Genomic DNA, 24,729 nt, shown 5'->3' with positions numbered 1-24,729 from the left:
TATAATTCATGACGTGCCAATGCCAAAGCTGATGGAATTAATACGTAACTATTTATTGTAGGTTACATTGAACTTGGAAAATATGAGAAAATAACGACATAGCAGTTTTTTAAGTTGTCATTATAAACTCACTCAATATACATTGAGCACCAATTTATAATGACAATTCAACACGAAAGTTGCAACAATGATTTAATACCTGAAACACGTTCAATATAACACATATCTAACAAGTTTGGCGTAAGGGGATTCTCACTGTAAACATGTGACTAGAAAGCTATTGGTACATGTACATGACTGAGCATCAGTCATGCCCAGCTAGGGATCGATTCGCCTTTCACAACTTCCCAAGCATTGGGTATAAACACAGGAGAATCGACTACATGTACCTGACTTATGTGTACCTGACTGAGCATCGGTCAGGCCCAAGCTGTTGGGATCAATTGTCGAGAGTGATACATAGAATACTAAGGTTTCGACAATTAACTACACATCTATCATTCTACACTACAGATAGAAACGTATTAGATGCTAAATACCATGGACATGATGGAGGTCAAGCCTGACCTGTGTTTTGACAACATGCATCCAATGCATCCCATCCTAATGACTGCAGGGGTAAATATACCCAAAATCGAAGTAAAGAATTGACTGAGAATCCCCAAAGGCATTAAATATACATCTAGGACAAGCAGTTACCCCTATTTTGTGCCATTGCACGCTGAGCCTGTGCTATGGATGATTTGGGCACCCTAATATATCGAACATAACAGTCTGATGACCACCGGCCTAGAGTCTTGATCAGGTGGTCTGGAATATTAGCCGTGGAAGCTGAGGTAGCCGCACCAATACGAAATGAGTGACCGTTGTATTTCTCTTGGTCATATCCTGTCATGGACAATGTGTGTTTTAATTTTTGAATAAAGAAAGACCTGGTAAGAGGTATATTCTGCTCATTAACAAATAAAGGATCATGCTGAGCAGCTCCCATGGCCCTCCTATGATGAATAAATTCCTGTAGACAACGCACCGGACAATAAGATGTTGGCACTGCATGGATGGACAATGTTATACCCCTGCGAAAAGGATCTGTCTTAGACGATTTAAGTGTCAAATCAAACGATGTACAATCTGGTCTAAACACGACAGAGCTTAGAGACAAATGAAATTTTGCATCAAAATGGTCACATGTAAATTCTCCACAACGTAGAAAGCCAAAAAAGGCGACTGAACACACAGTCTTCATCAATAAGTCTGTGAACGGTGAAAATAGTCCTTTCTCTAGGGTGATCCAAATCTGCTGTAAAATGTCAACAGTAATTGGTAATCGCACACTTGGGTTCACACCTTGTTCTTTCTTGATAGCTTTCATGATTGTTTCTACTCGTAGCAGATTCCTAGAACACCATGGATTTGGCACATTATGCCTCAGATAAGTGAATCTCACTCCACACAGATAACTCTTGATGGTCGTATAACGTAAATGTAGTCGCTGATGGCAGTGGGCTACAAACAATAACAATGAATCTTCCGATAATGGAGGTAACACACGGGGCTGCCACACAAACCCGCACATAGCCATGAAGGTTAAAAAGGCTTGAACCCCTGCTCTGTATACCGCCCTGGTGGCTTTTGACACAGCTTGCGACCACAAAACATCTAAGTCTGGACTGGCGGTAAGGTGAGCTGACATAGATGTAGACATGTTTCTGGAGCAGGTTCGGCAGTGGGAGCTAGTTGACGGAACTTGGTCATCTGGAAGCGAGATAAAGCATCACCAATATGGTTAACTCTTCCAGGTATATGTTGGGCGCTGAATACAAAATTATATTTGGCAGCTGTCAATACAAATTTCCTTATCAAACACATGATGAATGGAGATTTAGACCGACATTTGCAAAGGATGTCAACAGTAGCCATATTGTCACAATGAAATCTGATACTCTTGTTAGTCCATAGCTTCCCCCAGATTGCAGCCGCCATAACGATAGGGTAAAGTTCGAGTAAGGCAATGGACATGTCCTCTGTGGTAGCTTGCAGTAAGTCAACCGGCCATGGAGCAGCGAACCATTTACCCTGGAAGTAAGCTCCGAAACCAACTGATGCAGCAGCATCTGTGTACAGGTCAAATTGGGGGGCTGCGATTAGGTCTTCCAAGAAAAACGACCGGCAATTCCAATCGCGTAAGAATGTTCTCCACATATCAAAATCTAGACGACATTGTTTGTTCAAAGTGACCCGATGTCGTAGGTGTTTCACAGAGTGGGCCAGTTGAAGGAGGTAACTGATGAATGCCCTACCCGCTGGAATAATCCGCATAGCAAAATTTAGATGACCAATAATGCTGAGCAGTAACTGCTTTGTGACTTTCTTGGCACCTTGAATAGTTGCCATGATAGAGACGATTCTTGACACTTTCTCAGTAGGTAGACGCGCTTCCATTCTATCAGTGTCCAAAATAATCCCCAAGTATTCCAAACATGTGACCGGACCGACCGTTTTATGGGGGGACAGGGGGATATTCAGTTCCGAGAATAGGCATTCTAGTTTGTTCATGGTGCTGATGCCTTGTTCCAAATCCTTATCCACAGTCAAAAAATCATCCAAAAGATGCAATATATTGACAATGTCATACACATGAGTGGCAATCCAACACACTGCTGCAGACAGGCCATCAAACAGTTTTGGACTGGACCGACATCCGAAGACCAAGCGAGTGTAATAATAAAGCTGATGATCCCATGATATGCCATGTAAGTGATATAAAGAAGGGTGAATTGGAAGCATTTTGAATGCATCTGTTATGTCCACCTTACATAGGTAAGCATGTTGTCCCATGCCTTTGATAAGTTGGATAGCGTCGTCCACTTTCACATAGTTGAGGGAGAATTGTTCTTTATCAATTAATGAGTTCAAACTTGGGTTTTCCACATCATCATGTGGAGCCGAGAGGTCGACAATTAATCGCTTCTTTTTGGAATATTTTCCTTCCACAATGCCTATTGGATTAACCCTGTGGTGAGGGAAAGGAGACTGCGTAAATGGACCTATCAAATAGCCTTTGAATAGTTCATCTTGAATAATGGTGGCTACTGCTTCAGGATTGTTTCGAGCTGATAACAGATTCTTGCAGACAGTAGTGTGAGTAGGTGGACATGTAATGCCCGTGTCAAAACCAAATTTAAAACCATGCAGCAACGTCTGAACGAAGGCACGGTCTGGGTGATCAGACAACCGTTGAGACAGTCTATCCAAGTCAACAGGGGATGGGGTTGCCTGTAGTCACTGTCGGTGCTTTTTGGCCGAGGAAGAATTCTGGACAGGTATCGACTTGCCTGCTGGGAATTGAGTCTCTACTGTGTTATGCCAACATTCGAAAGCAGGGTGTGGCTTTCGACATACAGAACACAAATGTCTAAATCTACAATTCCCGTGAACACATTTCTCAGCATTAAAGTTGTTGCACAATGGGATACCTTTGTGTATGAGCACTTCCCTTCCCCGGCGATCCATGCCTCTGCGTTCTGTGTTGAGTTCTCTGTCCCTAGTCGTGGGAGTATGGTTAAAAGTCTCTCCTGGTTGGTGATGTATGGACTTGGCATCAACCATAGAACAGAACTGCGTCGAATGACCAATGTCATCACACAACTGGCAAGCGGTGATTCTGCGTCCTGTAAAGACAGCTCTATAGATGGCATCGTCAATCTCTCCCCATGGTATTTTGCAATTATGTTGCTCAAGATAAGCTGCCGCTTTAGCCGAGAAACGTTTGTGATATTGATAAAAGAGTTGATTTTGATATTGGTTGTGCATATCAACGATCAGGCGCTGATACGCGTCAAGTTCGGCTCGTCTCTGTGGCCAGCGTAAACACATGATGGCTTTGTACTTTCCAAAGGCTGTGATGAACATGTCAAATGTCAAGGGCAACTGCAATCTGGAGTCATGAGGACTTTTGAGTTGCATGTTTACATTGTCTACCTGAATGGTTCTAGCATTTGACGTTATTTCATCCGGAATGAGTAGTAAAGCAAGGTTCACATCCTTACCTTCCTGAATGCTCTTCCGGAGAGAGGGAGAAACAAGAGCTACGTCTGGTAAGTGCTGCGCTTGAGGCTCACTGGTGAACAGACGTGGAGTAGTTGATCCTGTGTTGGTCGATTCCCGTATGGCAGTAAATAAACTAAACGGCTGTGACGTCGCATGGATAGCGGCCGGATTGTCATGTGGTTGACCCGGTCCTGCAAAGGTGGTCTGCCAATGTGAAGTGCGTGGCACCGTAGCAGGCTGATTCCTGGCATCCATTTGAGAACTCAGCGTGGCCACAGTCTGCTGTAACTTGTTCACGGTGTCCACAAGCTGGGCGATTGTTGTGTCAGTGTGTGCCTCGTTAACAATCGAATGAGGGGGCACCGTTTCCTCATGAACTGCCACTGTGCTGGCTCTGGCTGACGACCCGTCCGACAATGCTGACCTTTGTCTGTCCATCCTTTTGTTACGGTCTGGGAGGTTTTCTGTGTAAAAGGTTTGATATTGCGCACGTGTCAACCCCCCGGGAGGCTTAATATCCAATATTTCCTCGATGTATGCACAGATACGTCCCGTAGTCCAATTCCGTGGAAACATCTCATATGGGCGGCTGTCCACTGCACTGAGAGGGATCGTCGTACTATATCGTCGCCGAGGCACCCCGACATCGGGCGCGGCCATGTTTGTTGAAGGCGAACTGTCTGGAACATCGCCAAAACTTGTGGCTTCACCGCGCACGGTATCCTGCCTGGATATCCTGCTTGACGTTCGCTTCTTGCGAGTTTTAGGAGCCATACTGCTGTGCGCCTGAGAGAAAGGGCACACTTGATTTTAACTATTCGCTCGTACGTACGGAATCAAAAATTGCTTGTCATTATTATGACCCCTGCACAAGATGGCTGACCTGAATCGTAATTGCGCATGCTCGTACTTGGCATGCTGGGAAATCGCCGTATCCTGTTACTATATATAGCATCACGCATGAGACATGTATGTATTACGGACGTTTGTTTATTCTAGATTCTTATAATAATATTAATACGTGACCGGGTAGTTAGTGTTACACTTATCTGGTTATAACTGCAGAAGATGTCTTCTGGCTTTTAAGGTTGTCTTATGTTACCTAATAACGAAACCATAGAATATAATTCATGACGTGCCAATGCCAAAGCTGATGGAATTAATACGTAACTATTTATTGTAGGTTACATTGAACTTGGAAAATATGAGAAAATAACGACATAGCAGTTTTTTAAGTTGTCATTATAAACTCACTCAATATACATTGAGCACCAATGAAAATATAGCATGTCAAGGCCAGAGAATAACCAGTCTCGATTATCCGCAAATTTCATTGGCCGTAAAAGAGCGGTGACAATTATATGAATTAATAATGACAATGAGTGATGACACTGATGTTCGAGAAAAGGGGAAGCATGTCTTGTCCAGGCCCCGAGGTTATAAAACTTCCATGAGTACGATTTCATGCTCAAATCCGGTTTCGTGCTCAACTCAAAACTCAGGCTCAATAAACGGAGGTTATAAATAATCTGAGTACGTTTTCGTGCTCAACTTGAGCATGAAATACGTACGATCTCAAGTACGCTTTGGACCGTGCTCAACGCTGAGTTCGATAACAACAATGGCAGCTCACCTGCGACAGACTCGACAAGGGAGGAGGAAAACCCGTGTTCCGAGAGTGTTTCGAGATCGTTCAAACCCGCTGGAAGATTTAGATGTGGAAGAAGTTTTTGAACGTTATAGATTTAGACCAAATACTATAATTTATTTACTTGGTCTTCTCGATCTAACCAGAGAGACAGCTCGTAACTGTGCGGTTCCACCACTGTCACAGTTGCTGGTATGCCTTCGCTTCTTGGCGACAGGCGCTATGCATCTGCTGGTTGGGGAGAGCCTAAACATTTCCCGATCGACAGCCGGCAGAAGCTTACGCGCAGTTTCGTTGAAAATATCTAAACTGTCAGGAAGGTTCATTAAATTCCCAGTTGGAGGAGACGCTGTACGAACGAAGGAGGCATTCGGCAACATTGCAGATACGTACATGGGATTTTCCCAATGTAAACATAATAAAGGATTTCACTGGTGTGATTCGTGTCAGTGCCATTTTGATTGGTCAGTAAAAAGAATATGGGTCAGAGGTCGAGGTCATGTATATAAATCAAATCAAATTATAATCAAGCGATAGATTTTAGGATGGGCTGTAAATGAAAACTATTAAACACTGCCCAGTACAGTATGCTATCTATTGTGACACCATGACACGTTTTACTTACAGGATTCCCTAACGTAGTAGGGTATATTGATAGAACGTTTATCAGGATACAGCGACCTACCGCTAACGAGGGAGACTTCGTGAACCGGAAAGGTTACCATTCCCTGAATGTACAGGTAAATAGGCATAATTTTACTCCTTAAGTATTCGTTATAATGTATGTGTTGGTTTAGGGGTGGGGAGATGAGTGATATTTGTAAGTCTTATGTATGTATTGTAAGTTGGAGTTTAAATTTCTGATTTTCTATCCCACAGATGTGCTGTGATGCAAATCTTTACATCACAGGTGGCAACGCCAGCTGGCCGGGATCGGTACATGACAGCCACATTTTCCGGACGTCAGCACTGTGCAGGCAATTTGAAAATGACACGTTTTTAGAACAATTTGGTGAAAGTATTCTGCAAGTGATCAAGCATATATTTTATCCTGTAACAAATAATATATAATCATTTCTGTTATTGTAATTATTAGTTAAGATGTCAAGAAGTAGCAAGTTAATCAGTTAGTAAATTTAAATCAATGTACAGATATTTTTGTATGACGTCTCATTGAATTGAAGTGACATACAAAGGGCAATTGCTTTGGAACCCTGGATATGACACTGTATAAAATCTCAGAATCTCCATACCCATTTTAATTAATAAATTAGATTGGATTCATATCCTCATTTTCAATTATTATTTTCTCACAAGTTATTTTTTAACTAAACAGTTCCATTAATTAGGATGAATGTATTTGTTCCTGGAGAAAAGTTTATTTCATTCATCTTGTTCAAGATCAATATTGAAATATTGTAATTCTTGATGAGACAATTTTATTCATTCATTTTATGTACTTTTTACCAGTATTCAAATCATAAAACATTCTGTTATTCTTTCAATAATAAATAACCTTATTTTATTAGGTTTAAGGACAGTGCAAAGGTTTTCTGCTGGGGGACTCTGGCTACCCATGTCGTTGGTTCCTCCTGACGCCTCTACTGAACCCCACCAACCGTGCAGAGGATCGTTACCATGGGTCATTGTGCAGGACAAGGGTGCTCATTGAACAGACCTTTGGTGTCCTGAAACGGCGGTTTCAGTGCCTGTACCATGAGCTCAAGGCGACCCCAAGACAGGCTGTGACCTATGTTGTTGCATGTGTTGTGTTGCATAATTTGGGTATAGAAAGGGGGGATATTATAAATCATGATGAAAATCTAATGCCTCCATCATCAAATGTGAATAATTATGTGCCACCTGTTACAGGTCAAAATGATGGAGCTGATGTAAGACGGCACATTATTCAGACATTTTTTAGGCGATAAACATAGGAACATTTATTCACTACAATTTAATCTATCTGAATTTGTGATTTCAAATGTATATCATCTTAATTAATGATTGTGTGAGTGGTATTGCTCAGTAAGTCAGATATGTCATGACGGTTAGACTTGAATACAGAATCAATTTGGTCATTCAATGTTTTATTCAGATACAAGCAGTGCACAAAATGGAACAATATTTGATTTGTATAGTCTGGCCATGCCAACAGTGCAGATTTATTTTGTGTTTAACTCCTCACTCAGCAATATTGTTCCAGCTATATGACGGAGGACTGTAAAGTAATTGTGTCTGGACCAGACAATCCAGTGATTGATATTATGAGCATCGATCAAGCACTTGTGATCGATGACATGTATCAACCAAGTCAGCGAGCCTGACCACCCGATCACATTTGTCACCTTTTACGGCAAGTAAAGTGCAGAATATTGGATAATATAGGGCACATACTACGGTAGAAACTTATATTTTTGGTGTACAAGTCCTTACAATGATAACATATAGCAAAAACCTGAAAAATGGCAAATGTCTACAAGTTCTTTCATACATTGACAATTGGACACTTTGGCACGAACTGCAGGACTAGTTCAAATTTCTAACATTGCACATTGTGACAGAGACATTCAGTTCATATTTGTTTCTTAACTTCTAAATTTGAACAAGATAAAGAGTTAGCTGGAATGAAATGTTGTCATTTGTTGTGAGTAAAGGTACAGAACTTATGCATGTCAGGATATTCATAATAGTCTGTATGAAGGACAAATATCTTGACCCAATGTTAGTATCAGCTTGACAAATGAAAAGTGCATGGTATTCATCATCTAAGTCTCTACAAATTGCATAAAGTTTAAGTAAAATCATGATCACTAGACATTCTATATTTATGTTTTTCTATTGGCACATCATACTTGCATAAATGCTGAATTATCATCACAATGTTAGAGTTACATGCTTTAAAATGATCTTACTTAAGAGCACATAACAAAAATCAGGATTTTTGGAGCAATTGCATATGTAATGAATAGTGATAAAACAATACAGATAGAGTTGATATTGTGTAACAATATTTCTTTCAATTATCATTAACTATTGTATCTGTCGAATTCAGCTGATCATGTCCAAGCAAATCAGTAAATGTTGTTGTCATTCAAATTGCATTTCTACATAACTGTCTTTAGTAATTTTGATAATAATTATTCTTCAGTTGGACATGATTCGACAAGAGAAACACCAAATTCCGCATTCATTTTTAGTTGGTAGTAGACTGATTTACACTGCAGCATTTGAATTTCAATTTCTTTTGATTTTTTCTAATAATTCAATTTCCAGTTTCAGCTTCCTTTGTTCGAGTTTGATCCTTTCCGTGTCCTGTATCGTGTTGTCATAGGTTGCCTCAGCTTGTGTTCTTTTTCGTTTGCACCCAGTCTTTTTGTCTGTAATTATAATGAGAATGACTTGTCACATTTTAGAAACATGATTTGTGTTCTCTGCGTCATCTTTGGGAGTATAGTAGTGTTGATAGCATTATGGGTGTTAGTGTGACTGAAATATAATTCGAATATATTTCCTGTCTCTTAGTATTTTCAGCTTATGACAAGACAGTGAATGTATTGTTTGGGGTAATACATGTATTAGCATCTTGCTATGAGTGTTTTCATTTCTATGCTGTCAATAAATCATACCAAGGTCATAGTTAATATGTAGTAGTATTATACTAGTATTATAGAAGGATTATGCAAACATAAATTTGTTCTGTAACTGCAATCTTGAATATACTGAAATAAACTCTGAAAATCTTCATTATTTAGTATAGTAATATGTTCTACAGATATCACTCAGATCCTTCTGATGTACCTTCAGCTGTGTTGTCTTGCTCATCAATGTGCACATCAACATGACCAATGTGTTGTGCTTCACCTTGCAGACCTGTAAATAAGTGGATACAATTTTTAACATTGAAAAAATGCAAAAAATTATTGTATCATTTTCAGACATTTATATATTTAAGCATTCAATAAAGTCACGCAATAAAGTTATACTTTAATGTTATTAATTGAGAATAATTACATTGATTGTATACAATGTGTCAGCTCAGACAATAATGTTATGACAGGAATAGCAAACTATGCTCTACAATACATGTTGGAAATTTTGGTATTATGTTCAAGACATGACCTATATAAGGGAAACAACCCACAGAGTAATTAGATATATGTCCCATGTTATAGATGTGATTATGTATAATAATACATGTTAATTAATAGTATTCAGACATATGGTGATATGTATTACCTTCTGGTGCAGCGGCAGCTACATCGCCATCATTAGATATATGTCCCATGTTATAGATGTGATTATGTATAATAATACATGTTAATTAATAGTATTCAGACATATGATGATATGTATTACCTTCTGGTGCAGCGGCAGCTACATCGCCATAATGAATGACTGAAGTGAACAGAATATTAAAATACAGTAATGCAGCTATTTTACAAATTTTCGGGTTAGAATTGACAAAAAACAATTGCATTTGTGACTGAAATTGTGATGAGTGATTAATTTGATTATCTGACAAATATTAATAATTATTTGAATAATTTTGTACCAGTGCAATTCACAACAAATGTATTCATTACTTTGATCACAGGCATATAAAGTAGGTGTCTGAAATTGTTTTTGTTTCCTTTTTCTTTTGACAGTACTTGATTTGTTTGTACTATATTTGATATGTATTTTTCTCATCCCAATACATTGTCCCAGGTGATAGGTCTCACCATAACCAACATTAATGAGAAATAGTTGGCTTTAAAATTTACATCAATCTTTTACATATTGAACTGCCCATACCATCAGTGTCAATGCCATGTTCTAGGCCATGAATACCTGGCCTCCCCTCCAAAGACTGAGAAAGGACCTCGTCCGCGTTGGACAGTGCTGGGAGTGGAGGCCCTCCTCCAGTTGTGGCCATTGACCTTTTGAGGCCGTCGATCTTGCTTTTAGCTACAATACAAACTTGCAGTTTAGTTTCAGTAACAATAACATATATATTGAAATATTAAATTTGGGTTTCATTGACACGTGTTCGTGTGTTATTGAGGGATAAACATGTGTTTCATCAATTATATAATAACCATTTAATACATTATGATGGAGTAACAATGTTGACACAATATGCCTCTTAGTATTTTTCTAATATAAAAGAGTACCTCTTTGTTTAAAATTGAAGTACTTCTTTTTCACTTCCAAAGCCTCCCTTTTGGCATTGATGTGTCTTCTGAAAGTATATAAAAGAATAGATATAATTTGAAAATTAATATACAGAACATGTTTTCTTCTTCACTGTCAAGAAATTGTGGAGGGGAAAGCCCATGAAAATACATGTCTCCATTTAGATTATATACAATAAAATTAATGCAACGAAGAATCAGGCATATCAAGAGTGTGCTTGTCATGACACACATTTTCGACTGTTTACTTATGCAAATCTGGGCACCACATTTCAACGCATGATCGAATACAGGACTCATTGCGATATGTTACGCCTACGCCTGAGAACTTTATAACTTAATTACCCCAACCTCCACTCGAAATTGGTGTGAAAAGAATCAACTAAAACTGTTTGAAGGATGTCCCTTGACCTTGACCCTAACTAGATCGTATGAATATTGATTATGCATAATCCAAAACAGGAAGTAATGTAACCCACATAATTCTCACGTATCCCACCACAATTAGTGGAAAGCGAAGACACAGCCCGCCCTTACTTTTTTAACTCGCTTATAACAGGTACTTTGTTTTACCGAACGCAGTAAATAAAATCAGCATCGATCAAGCCTGTGTCATTAAAGTTGAATGAACACTTTGCGCAAGACGTATTTATAACTTAACTACCGCGATAATATAGCGTACCATGCTGCAAATGATATTAAACAACGATAACATATGAACAACTTACGTGTTTAGGATGTCCGTGATACTTTGCCATCCATCGGTCCGCTGTCGATGGATGGACTTCACACTGCTTCCCTTTATTTCACCGAACAACAGTTGCTCTCGCTGAACAACTTCCTGGATTAGACAAACCTCCTCCGCTTCTGACCACCCCTTACCCTGCCTTCTCGATTCGGTCACGCCCTCCGTTGCCATTGTAAATAAGCAGACGACAACATCCGGATTGTTTTCTTACCATTCTCGACGGAAGAGTTCCAAATTGCCGCTTATATCATAAACAAAGAGTCCTTTGAGCATGCTCAAGCCGAGCGTGAGTTGTTCTCAGCTGAGTAGACTCAAGAAGTTTTATAACCTCTGCTTGAGTACAAATCTCAACTGAGTACGAAGTTGAGCATGAGCATGTATTTGAGCACGAAACTCAGTTGAGCACGAAAAAATTTTTATAACCTCGGGGCCTGATCTACCCTCAAAATAAGTCGTAAACACAGCATGAACATACTGCTTGAAACCTTCCTCCAAAATCAGTCATCAAAGTATTGGCCTACATCCTTCCATCAAAGAAAGTCTTCTTTTCCTGATCAAAATCCACACAAACATCCTCACATCTTTTTTGTGTAAGTGTAAGAGGAAAGTTTCGTTATTGAAAAGGAGGGACTAATCTGACTTCTCTTGTCACATCAAAGTAATTTTCTTGATGTTGAGAGGAATTATTTTTGTTTAAAAAAACAATTCCTTTAATTCAAAATCTGTCTCCTCTTTCTCATTCTTTCGGAAATTCTAATTCTTTCAGTTTTGATTCTTTCTGAAATTCCATTTCCAGCCTTTTTAATTCAAAGCTTTCTGATTTACCCCAAGCAACGCCAGCGTCAAAGCTGAATCGTCTCAAAGTACCTCCATAAAAATAGAGAGAGAAGAGAGAGAGAATATTGTTTATTAAAGTGTCACATGTTATATACACTTCGTGATAAGATATATACAAAACAGTAAAAAATAACATCCGGCCAAATATGACCTACGAGACACTATAAAATGTATCAATCATAAAACTATTGAAAAAAAAATTTAAAAAATAAAAAAATGTAGCACACGGACACATACCTACGTGAAGCTACTTTTCAGCCACACGGAGGCGTGTACTCATACTTAACATACATCGCACATATACAAACCACCATAGACACATTTACATAAATACATACCTCGTGATGCAGGCGCGGAGCACGGCCGTGGGCGGTTTTGCACGACCAGTATGCCAGGATACAGGGCAACTGACTTCGAAAGTCCTAAGTTAAAAAGTGCGCTCCCCCTTGACTCCCGCTCTCTCTCTCACACACACACACACACACACACACACACACACACATCACGTCACACATACATACATACATACTTGGCTTAAAAAGAAATTGCCTTCTTTTAACCATGTTGTAAATTGATTTGGCTAAAATACATTGGAGCGATTCTTCGTTCATAATAAAAAGAAACTTTTCTAAACTACTCATATAATGAAATGCTTTATCTACTGAAATTGCTTCTTTAGCTAAGTTGTATCTTAAATCATCATAAAATGGACATTCTATTAAAAAGTGATATTCATCTTCAACATAATTTACATGATCATTAATAGGATTGGCGTGTCAATACTTACAAGTCCTATCCAACAGTGGGGTAGGTGGCTTGGCGTAACGGCCGGTCTCAAAATGTAAAGGTAAAATACCACATCGAAACGATGCTAAAAGTCCTCGATGATCTCTAAAACGTACATGACATAAATAAGACTCAGCAGTAGGTAATGATTTGTACATTCTGTATGTGCGTAATTTATTGCCATTTGGATTATTCTTGTCATTCCAAAGCGCATTTTACCACATATCACAATCTTCAGCAGTTAAGAAACACTTTACACGGTCAACACACTCTATCCACAATAAGGTAAATATGACAAATTATAGTGAGCTAAGATATTTACGATTTTTTATCCCAGGATTGTGATCGGATTTTGGACCAATTATGAATGATAAGAGGAAGATGATGGGCCTGCATATTCCGAATTCTAAAATATAATCTAAAGCATTCAACGTGCTGTGACACTTTCACAGAACACCAGCCCATGTCCCCCCTAATAGCAGTAACTGGGGCATTTTCTCTTACGCCTAGAAACAAACGACAAGCCTTATTTTGAATTATTTCTACTTCCTTATACTTATTCAAACCCCAAATGTCAGCACCATAAAATAGAACAGGTTCTACAAGAGCTTTATAAAGCTTGTTAAATACTTCGTAGGACATGCCACCCGCGTGTTTAAACTTTGAATACAACGCAGAAAGAGCTCTGCTAGCCGATTTACACAACACCTGGACTGTTTTGTGCATATCTAAATGCTCATCAAAAGTTAAACCAAGATATTTGTAAGAACTTTCATAATCAATAATAGATTTGCCGCATACAAATACTCGCTCAGATCTAGCCACAGATTTGTTTCTGAAATGCATGATTTTGGTTTTGTCTGAATTAATATCCAAACGCCATTTTTGACACCATATATTTAAAACATTCAGCATTTTCTGTAACGAGTCTTTGTCTTCAGCTAACAAGGCTATATCATCAGCATTCAACAAAACTGATAACACAGAACTTTCAATAGGTATGACACAGTTTAACTTATTAATTTCTAACACCAAATCATTAACATAAACGAAAAATAACGTTGGCGATAACTTGCATCCTAGTTTATCGCCCAAGGTAACATTAAAAGATTCCGTGATAAAACCATTGAGCTTAACTGCACACTTTACGTCCATATATAAGGCTTGTATAGCTTGTAACATTTTAACATGAATACCAACAGACATAAGCTTGTACCAAAGGCAATTGCGATTAACCCTATCAAAAGCCTTCTTAATATCAACAAAACAGACACACGTAGATCGTTTAGAGGCTTTACGGCTATTAACAATATTATAAAGATCATATAAATGATCAGTACAGTTTCTCTTAGGTCTAAAACCATTTTGCTCTTCCATAAGAATATCATTATACTCCAACCACTTCTGTATCCTACAGTTCAGTATACACGTGTAGACTTTACAGGGTATTGATATGAGAGTAATGCCCCTGTAAGACAAAGGATCTGACGGGGTACTTTTGTCCTTAGGAATAGGAGTTATTAGTCCTGCTCACCACTGAGACGGCGACACTGAACGTTCAAAACAATAATTAATAATATCGTGAAGTAAGTTAATACAATGAGGATTTCGTAGTACTTCTACCGGTATACCGTCTAACCCAGCCGCTTTTCCTGTCTTCATCTGCATAACAGCAAGGTCAACTTCCTGGACTGAGACAGAGCGGTTCAACACCGACAGATCATAATCTGCACACTCCACGGTACCGATACGCACGCGTTCACACACAGTATCGCAATGAGAAAGTTCAAACGCTTTATTCCCACTACTGTTATGAAGCGTGCTGTAGGAGGTTTTCCAGTGATCCAATACAGTGTCAGTCTCACAGGTCACGGACCCGTCGTGCATCAACACCTCCATAGGGATAACGGAACGAGACTTTCTGTCGTTGGCTATACCAAGTCGACCTATCTTTTTCCAGAAGTCTCTGCCGCTGTTAATGTTCTGTAAACTGATTAGTTCTTCTTGTTTCTGTAGCTGGTATGATCTTCTCGCCTTGCGGTTTGCCTTGTCAAACAGTTTTCTTGCATCTTGAAAAACGCCTTTAAGAACACGTTTACGATGAACACAACCTTTAAAAGACAACCAGCGCTTTTCCTTTACACCAACCCCATCCCATAACACTTGTAATTCATCAGTCCAATATGGCTTTCGCCTACAATAATGCCTGTTGTTGGTGTTTTTCTCAGTAAATGTCTTTACCTTATTTAGCTTTAAGTCCATTTCTTTTTTAATGAAAGTAGTAAACTTCTCATATGCAGAGTGAGTGTCTTGACCTTGTGTTAGGGCATCGTCTATCTTCTGAAGTGTATCTTGTAATTTGCGTGCAGTATGTTCATCATTCAGGAAACTGTCCGGTACATTAGCTACGTTGTACCTTGGTATATCCCAGCAACCCGATAACAGCTTCATATCGTCAGACTGAGAATCTGGTTGAATTGCAAGTAGGTCTCGCGTTACATCCAGCACAGAATGATCAGGAATACAGTCACATCCCATCTGAGTAGTAAAATTCTGTACGTCTGACATAAGATGCACGTTAAAATCTGACACATCATTCAGCTGCTCATGAGGCACAATAATGTAATCTACTACAGCCCGACCCCTATGCGACACAGAAGTGAAGTTGTCGTTTCCAAGTCTACCGTTAACAACACACATATTACAGTCTATAAGAAAGTCTAGTAGTAGGTACCCAGCTGCATTACGCTCTCGTCTATCGCATTCCTTTCCCCCACACCGTCAACACTTCGATGTAGTCGGAGTTACTACCAATGCGTGCATTAAAGTCGCCAGCGATGACAACTTTTCCAAGATTTTGATATTCATAAACATGTTGAAGTAGAATATAAAAAAAACTCTTCTACATCATGTGACCTTGTAGAAGCGGCTGGAGGTAGATACGCTCCACACAAACATAGACTCTCGACTGTAGTATCAGAAGACAAACGGAGCCATAACACATCCTCCTGGTCACTGTACAGTGCTTCAACTTTATATCTAGATATAAATGATGTCTTTATAAGAACCCCAACACCGCCAGATCCACGTTTAGGCGTTGTATACAGGTTTGTTCTATCATTACCGAAACATACATATCCATCTAGACTAATGTCCTCTTGATCCCGTAGAAATGTTTCACAGAGACATAGTATATCATAGTCAAAGTACCCAACTGCATTTTCCCTAAAATGTCTATTATTTACATTCATTAGAGACCATCCACCGACGTTCCACAGACCAAGCCTGACCCCCTAGGCCCGGGGAGTTGTGGTATTTTTCTTCCTAGAAATAAATCCACTTCTGTTCACAGTATATAGATTTTCCTTCCCAATTTCCTTTAGTAATGTTCTCATATTGTTGCTATGCATTCTCTCCTCCAACGTTGTACAATTTTCAGTGAAAGTGTTACTATACTTACGGGAGCTCTTCAGAGATGATTTAACCTTCATAAGTTTTGTTTTCTGGTCCAAAGTGTCAATAGTTGCTAACACTACTCCAGGGTATTTACCATAGGATTTCTTCCTCTCAACATTAGATACATTCACGTCTGGTAGGTGTAACCCGTCCCTGATAAGAGCCGTTACCTTGTTAACTGTAACTTGTGGGTCCGTTACTTCGTCTGTGTGAACCTGCAGATTCTTGAAAACAACAGATCTCTCGAAGATCCTGTCTTGAGGTTGGGATTTAGCAGCTTCTGAGAAAGTCTTTTCAAATTGTTGTATTTTCTTTTCGAAGCTATCTAATCTTGAGTCTATATCATTTCTCGGCCTGTTTATTTCTAACTTTATCTTCTCGTCAGTTATTGCTGCTATTTTCTCAGTGAGCCTTGTTTCTAGATTATTCTCAAAGCTTGACATTCTGTCGTTGAGATCAGTTCTCATTTGTGACATTTCTTTAACCAGAAAGGTAAGCATGCCTTTAACTTCAGTGTCATTGGCTGGATTTGAAACTCCCCTGAGCCCGCCATGTTGGCTTGGGCCGACTGTGTCCTGCTCGCTCGCATTTCCCGAACTTTTCATTTTCTTCGATTCGTCTTGCCTAGAAGAACTTTCGTTGCTTTCTTCGTCTCTTGCTCTTTTTCGTTCTAATCTGTCTTCACTTGTGGACTGGCTTATGAGTGTAGCAGCCAAGACCGTCTCAACAAATTCACAGTCACTGTCTCTCAACACGTCACACATAGTCGAGGTTGCAAGTATGAAATATCTCGTGTAAAAGTTTCTTCTTGATGTAAAATCGAAGACGGTGCACAAGAATAAGATCCGGGATGATTTAAAACATGTAAAAGGCGATTAAGACTTACGAAATGACAGGTTTTTCACTTTTCTGTCGGAGCATTCAAATCCGTGACCTGCCTGTCTCGCGCATGCGCCCTTCTGGATATATGTTTTAATCAAGACAATGGCTTCCTGTAAAGCCTCCAAAATGCATTGATGTTGGACATGCCTGTTGCCCCTCGTGTTTGTTCGGTACTACTATATATATATATATATATATATATATATATATATATATATATATATATATATATATATATATATATAAAATAAAGTCCACGTTAGTCCATGATCTTCTTTATATCAGTTAGATATGCTTTGTAACAATGAGTTGTAAGATCAATGGTATCTGACAGGCACGAGTGCAGTAATCTGTTTCTTACACACCCTAAAATCGCACCTTTTTAGCATCGAACCGATGAATCTTGTCTATTCTCATGATTGCAGTAGCGCATTAATACATAACACATCTGTCATAAGTGACGTCATCCTATGTGCTGCTTACTACTCATAAATAATGTGACCCTACGCAAAAAAGGTTTCCGTCATATCTGTGGATTATCAAGGCGATGATGAAAATGCATACTAGACAAAAACCAAGAACACGCTGGGTGCCAAGTTGAAAGTTAACACCTCAAAGAAATTACCAAATATGTACAACAATGTTTACTTCCGTATGGCATCACTACCGGTGACCGACTTTTATAAAATGGCGTGTTCACTGACAACAGTACGTGGGATTTCCAGAGGAGGCTTTCGTTGATTGAGGGATCGTATACACATAAATGTGTCACGTAGGTAATCAGAAACATTCTGACAATCTGCGTACTGTTATTTGTTTACCATGTTTTTCAATGTATCAAAGAGAATTTGTCAGAAATGCAGACAACTACCGTCATCGTTGTGCGTGATTTAGCGTCAGTCATGGCGTCACACAGGACGGAAACTTTTACGGCTTCTGTTGAATTTACCACATCATTCTATTGTTTATATGTGTAATTCCATAATTAGTGCAACGATACTCTTCCCATGAATATTCTCAAACGCGTGATGGAGCCAATGTATGCAACAATTAGTCGAAAGTACCTCTAAAAATGCTACACAGTGTAAAATCTGAATTTTGCTTTGTTTACATTTCAGCAAGTACAGTTTTCCGAGCACAGTTTTCGTTTCCATACCTAATTTATTTCGCATGATTTCATCTAGATAATTTGCATTGGTGACAAAGACCATTTATCTATTGTTTCGAAAATGTATGAGGAATTCAGGGATGCATGTATAGCAGCTGAGTTTGAAATTTACCTGATCAAATAGGCGTCTCATACCCGGCATTTTGTAAACAATCCAATATGGCGGAACGTACACTTCGGCGTTCGTATATGCGTATTTTCCAAAACATTCTAAACGATTCTGGGCTTATCAGCGACGTTTCAGAATTGTCATTAGTGATGTGATACCCGTGATCACTAATATGCTAGTTTTCTACTTTAATTATTCGAGTTAATATCCGATATTTAGATTTCTAAACACACATTAAAAAATTATATAACGCCGTGAATTGTGATTTGGCGAGATTTACAATGTACCTAACTTTCAATCACTTTCAGTAATTTTGAATTGCCTAAAATGACAGTAAATGATAAACAGAAGGGGGAATTCAAAACTGTGAAGATTCTGCGTGATGTATTGTGAATTTTATTCGATTTCGAAGTGAGGGTTGAAGAGAAGGGACATATGTGTCGCTGTGGCATCCAGGGGGTTTACACTCTGAAAAAACGATAATGTTGCCATAACAACAGACAATGTAACTGATAATAATAACAAACAAACTCGCAGACGAAGACGAGTTTGTTTATTTTTATTATTAATTACACGGTCTTGCTGTTCAATACAGACGTAGGTGAACATTCGACTGAAGCACGAGCTACTTATGAATGACTTACACTCAGGAAAGTAGTCCGTCATCATCTGACCCCAGGTCATCACCATGGAGTAGCCAATCACGGGCCTGGAATTTGATCTCACACATATGTTTGATACCAGTTATCTCAAATGGGTTTCTCACCCACAGGTGTGTAAGAAATAGTACTCTCGCTGTCTCATGACAGCTCTTCAGTGTAACTGACAATGGCATATAATATGACGTCATACTTATGATGACGTCATAAATTACAAATGTGACGTCATAATGTATTTACACACTCCAGCGACGACACCAAGTAATTCAACAATTAAAAAACATAGTGAAGACTTCTCTGGAGATCTACACCCTAAAGAAAAAGACTACTTAATAAACTGTGACCCGCAGACGGCTAATTTCTACGGACTACCAAAGATCCATAAAAGTAAATTGATAAATAACACCATTGCCGAACAGAATGCGGAGTATATCGAGATTACCAGCTGTCCTGATTTGACATTCAGGCCGATTGTCGGAGGACCGAACAGCCCGACTCAGCGCCTAGGTAATCTCATCGATATCATTTTAAAACCATTAACCAAGCATGTACCGAGTTTTGTAAGAGACGATGTAGACTTTCTTACCCACCTGCCCGATGCAGTACCTATTGATGCGACTCTAGCCACCTTTGATGTGAAGAGTTTATTTAGCAACATACCCCATGATCTGGGATTGGAAGCAGTTCAATTTTGGCTGAGAAAACATCCTGAGGCTATTGACACTGAATTTTCGGAAAGCTTCATCGTGGAATCTTTAAGATTAGTCTTAGAAAATAATACCTTCTGTTTCAACGGAAAATTCTATCATCAAAGAAAGGGAACGGCCATGGGAAAGAAAGTCGCTCCAACATACGCTACACTTGTGTTTGGTTATATAGAGGATATATTTTACAGGAAGGTACACGATTCCATGTCAGAATCCATTGCCAAACATGTGCGCGAAACTTGGAAGCGATTCTTTGATGATTGTTTTTTTAGTTTGGCTCTCAACTCGTGAAAATTTAGACATTTTTCTGGATATTATTAATACGCTCCATCCTTCCATCAGTTTTACTATGGAATTTAGCGATAGCGAAATTCCATTTCTGGACGTCCTTGTAGTCAAGGAAGATACTAAATTGAAAACTGATATCTACTACAAACCAACGGACACCCATCAATACTTACAAGTCGGTTCATGTCACCCCAGGCATACAAGAACTAACATTCCTTATTCACTTGCGCGGAGAGTGTGTACCATCGTGTCGGAAACGAATAAAAGAGACTTAAGATTGAAAGAATTGATGGGGTATCTCGGGAAGCTAGGATATCCGCTTCACGTCATAAATGACTCTATAGAAAAGTCGTTAAAAATTCCGAGACATACTCTCCTGAAACCTAATGAAAAATCTGTGGGCGATCAAATTATACCGTTTGTGTCCACCTTCAATCCTAATAACTGTGATATCATGCCAGTCATAAGGGACAACCTCCAAATTCTACAGCAAAGCGTTAAAATGAAACAAGGACTGAATAAATTTTAAATTATAAAAAGTACCAGGCAACCAAAAAATCTCAAGCAAATTCTTTGTCCATCCAAATATTCTTGTACAGAGAGTGTACCATGTGTAAGTAGATGTAACACACCAAGATGCAGCACGTGTAACATCATAAGTGAAGGTACAACTTTCCTTTTTGCAAATGGCAAGGGTTTTAATGTAAAAGCCGACATGAACTGCCGCAGCAAAGATGTGGTGTATGTTATGAGATGTTTAGTATTTTTCCGTTTTATAAATTGTATACAAAGTAACAAGCAGCTGAGACTGGAAAAATAACAAATGTTTATCCAATTGATGAAACCCAAATTGAACTCGAGAATGTATTAATAGATTTGTCATTTCAATCGTAAATGTTACACTGTTACTTTACAAATACTGTATATTTTAATTCAAATGTCTCCTTACAATTGTTAGATTACTTGGTGTCGTCACTGGAGTGTGTAAATACATTAAGACGTCACAGTTGTAATTTATGACGTCATCATAAGTATGACGTCATATCATATGTCATTTAGGAGATAAACCTACAGTGTTTTGAAATTTGATGTTGTCCCACTGTAGAATAGATACCTCTTTATTATAATTTTGAACCGAGCGCTTTAAATTTATAATAAAGAGGTATCTATTCTACAGTGGGACTACATCAAATTTCAAAACACAGTAGGTTTATCTCCATTCTACCATGACGGCAACAACGCTTTGAAAACGGCGCTCTCTTGCAACGCGTATTAACACAGGTGCACAGGTCCGCAATCTTAGAACATTCCGAAAAGTGGTCACAGGTAGTCATATATGTAACAAATATTACTGAAGGTCAAGATTACAAAACACCTAAGTCGTGAGTAGTTTATAATAAGTGTTCAAAACACATAGTTTTTCAAACGAAGTTGACAAATAACACTCCTAACTTAATCCAAAGATAGATGTTTTAATTTCTATCAAACTGTTGCACACTGTTGAACACTGTGGACTGGCTGTCGTTTCTCGGAAATTTGTGAGAGAGGTCATTTCTTGGAAATCGAACATGCCATCATTTATGTTGTAGGGGTGAAGGGTAATAGAAAAATGTTTTAAAATGTTAAACGAATATATTTCTACAGCAAACTTTATGAATTTACATTCTGATATACATTTAGCATGTCTAAGAGTTATTAGTTAGATAGCAATTACCCCCAGTAAACAATGATAACATCAAAGTAAATGCCTCTCCACCCGAACTTGGATGTGGCAGAACTTGACCTAAATCACGGTTACTCACACCTCACAGCTGTCAATGGCTGACAATCATGTGTTTACATTAACTTGATCTAGTTAAAAGAAGCAAGATGACAACCTCGATCTGTGATATGGTTCAACATTTACCTGTAGATTTACTGGGATTGATCGAGCCTGCTGGTACATCCATATGATTACCAATGGAACTGAGTATGACTGAACAGCCGCTGTTTAGGCTGCAGACGAGTCGGATATTTTGAAACGAGGAATCTGCATGGTGTGACCTGTCAATTTCAAGATTTCACGGATCAAAAGCCAAATAGTGACAGAACTTAGACATTTTTGGTCCAGAAATAGTAGGTCGTGTATAATTTTCATAATTGTGCGTGTTCTGAAAAGAATTTCATCAAGTTTGATAAGCTGTCACTTCAGTTGGGACATTGTTTTCGTGGACTTTCGAAAGGGAGTGTTTTCTGATGCGCTTTCAAATCCCCTCCTGCCAAATTCTAACGGTGGTGGTTGACGGAGATAATAGGCTAATGGATATCGATCAGAAAAAGGTTTGTAAACACCATGTTGTCATGAATAAAATGTCTTCAAACACATTTTATCACGTTATATTTCACTGTCATTGTCGGTTGTTTCAATAATGAAATTAGATTTACCTGTTCGTGGGTTTCAGAAAAAGTTACCAAAAAAATGAACAATTATTATTTTGTAAACAAAATTTATTAGATATCACTCTTTCACTTATTTTGAATGTGTGAATCTTTGAATTATACCTCCCCACCCTGAAATGAGAACCGTCCTAACGTGTCCCGGTTGTCTCTAGATCTGCAATGCACTCAGTTATGGCTGCCAAAGAAATTGTTAACAGTAAGAGTGCTGTTAAAGAATTGCAGGAAACCAGAAGACAACCCAGTACTGATGCACAGTGTGATGCTGTTCAACATTAACACGTTGACTAACTATCCCTGCTGATGTGATGTTGTTTTTTCAAACAATTTTTATAATGTTATATTTTACTTTCATTGTCGGTTGTTTCAATGAGGGAATAGCTTAAATTGTTCCGATTCTGATCACCATAGAACATTTCTCTAACAGTTTCATAAACATTTCATTTGTATGCAAAAGATATGTCTTCGTTAAATCTTTTAATGTCATCATCGAAGCAGTCAGGGTTGCGGCCTAGAACGCCCCAAACATCCGATATCAAACTACCGTATTTCCTCTATTTTACACTATACGCCGTTTATTAATTTCGCGAGAGCCCTTGACTCGGCGTGTATTGGAGATCTGTCTGGTATTAGAGACCCAGCGTGTATTAGAGGAAATATAGATATGTTTTACAGTTCATATGGGGGTGATCGATCGGCAGCCATTTTCTGTGAATCGATATATGGGCTATCTATGTATTCATACGCACGTTTTTTTGTGACAAGGCTTAATATATTTCAAAGGGGTTTCCGTAGCAAAAAGAAAACCTCTTCTTAACCAATCAGAATCAAGCATTCATCAATGTCATGGTAGAATGTCAGTTACACTGAAGAGCTGAGTGAACACCGAGTGAACATTTACCTCATTTTTGTATGTATACATATATATATATATATATATATATATATATATATATATATATATATATATATATATATATATATATTAGTATTAGTATTACAGGTTTTATTTATATATTGAATAAACATATGTTTTAATCAAGACAATGGCTTCCTGAAAAGACGCCAAAATGCATTGGTGTTGGACATGCCTGATACGTTGTCAAAGTGTCCAATTTATCCGCACAACACAAAAGGACCATCTCCACCACACACCTGCCCAAACCCAAACCAACCAGATCAGAATCCGCCCCCATCACAATCACCCTCCCCTACATTGGCAAGACGTCTCATCAAATCAGCAGATTACTTTACAGCCAAACAGGTATCGATACCATCTTTACTGGCTCCCCATCCCTTAGAACTATCCTCCAAGCTAATTGCCGCACCCCCACCCCATCGACTGTACATTTTGCTTCATCCAATTATCAGCTTGTTTTATATATACATTTCATCACTTGGTTGCTCCAGCTTCATAACGGTGTAAGAATCTACATCAAAACGTGGCTGTATGCATCAAACCAAAAGTTGTTATCCATTTATCCATATCTATGTTTGAGCTTGAATATTGATTCGATGCGATTTAAAGGCTTGTTCCAGCGGGTAGATTATCGTGTCCGATGTCTTTAGCGAGGTACTATAAATACCTGGTACATGTATATGTAGGTACATGCATATTTATTCTCTTTGCAACACATGTCCCACTTTCCACTCGCTTCGCAATCTGATGGCAACAGGCACAAATTGAATTAATCTGGTGAACTAAATATTTTATCACATAAATTCATCAGGAATTCTTTGATAAACAATTTATGAGAAACAAAATGAAATAATAACGC

General features: G+C 38.6%; 3 protein-coding genes across 3 annotated transcripts; 1 reads left to right on the top strand and 2 right to left on the bottom strand.

The window, feature by feature from the left end:
- Positions 1-620: 620 nt before the first annotated feature.
- LOC139468293 (uncharacterized) lies at positions 621-4,510 on the bottom strand. Its single transcript, XM_071250172.1, has 2 exons — positions 4,050-4,510; positions 621-1,755 (listed from the first exon to the last, which is right to left on the bottom strand). Exons 1-2 carry the CDS (start codon positions 4,486-4,488, stop codon positions 683-685), a joined length of 1,512 nt encoding a protein of 503 aa, XP_071106273.1. The 5' UTR covers positions 4,489-4,510; the 3' UTR covers positions 621-682.
- A 1,098-nt stretch (positions 4,511-5,608) lies between these two features.
- Positions 5,609-7,629, top strand: LOC139468295 (putative nuclease HARBI1). The gene is made up of 4 exons (XM_071250174.1): positions 5,609-6,080; positions 6,323-6,438; positions 6,578-6,710; positions 7,235-7,629. Exons 1-4 carry the CDS (start codon positions 5,609-5,611, stop codon positions 7,627-7,629), a joined length of 1,116 nt encoding a protein of 371 aa, XP_071106275.1.
- A 1,306-nt stretch (positions 7,630-8,935) lies between these two features.
- On the bottom strand, positions 8,936-11,794 carry LOC139468297 (myb/SANT-like DNA-binding domain-containing protein 4). The gene is made up of 6 exons (XM_071250177.1): positions 11,604-11,794; positions 10,855-10,922; positions 10,496-10,648; positions 10,058-10,096; positions 9,500-9,571; positions 8,936-9,078 (listed from the first exon to the last, which is right to left on the bottom strand). Exons 1-6 carry the CDS (start codon positions 11,792-11,794, stop codon positions 8,936-8,938), a joined length of 666 nt encoding a protein of 221 aa, XP_071106278.1.
- Positions 11,795-24,729: the final 12,935 nt, after the last annotated feature.

Source organism: Haliotis cracherodii, unplaced genomic scaffold (assembly GCF_022045235.1).
Source record: "Haliotis cracherodii isolate W230 unplaced genomic scaffold, xgHalCrac1.p SCAF_2, whole genome shotgun sequence".
Lineage (NCBI taxonomy): Eukaryota > Metazoa > Mollusca > Gastropoda > Lepetellida > Haliotidae > Haliotis > Haliotis cracherodii.
The sequence above is the reverse complement of the archived record's forward strand: the minus strand, read 5'-3'. Positions and strand labels throughout refer to the sequence as shown.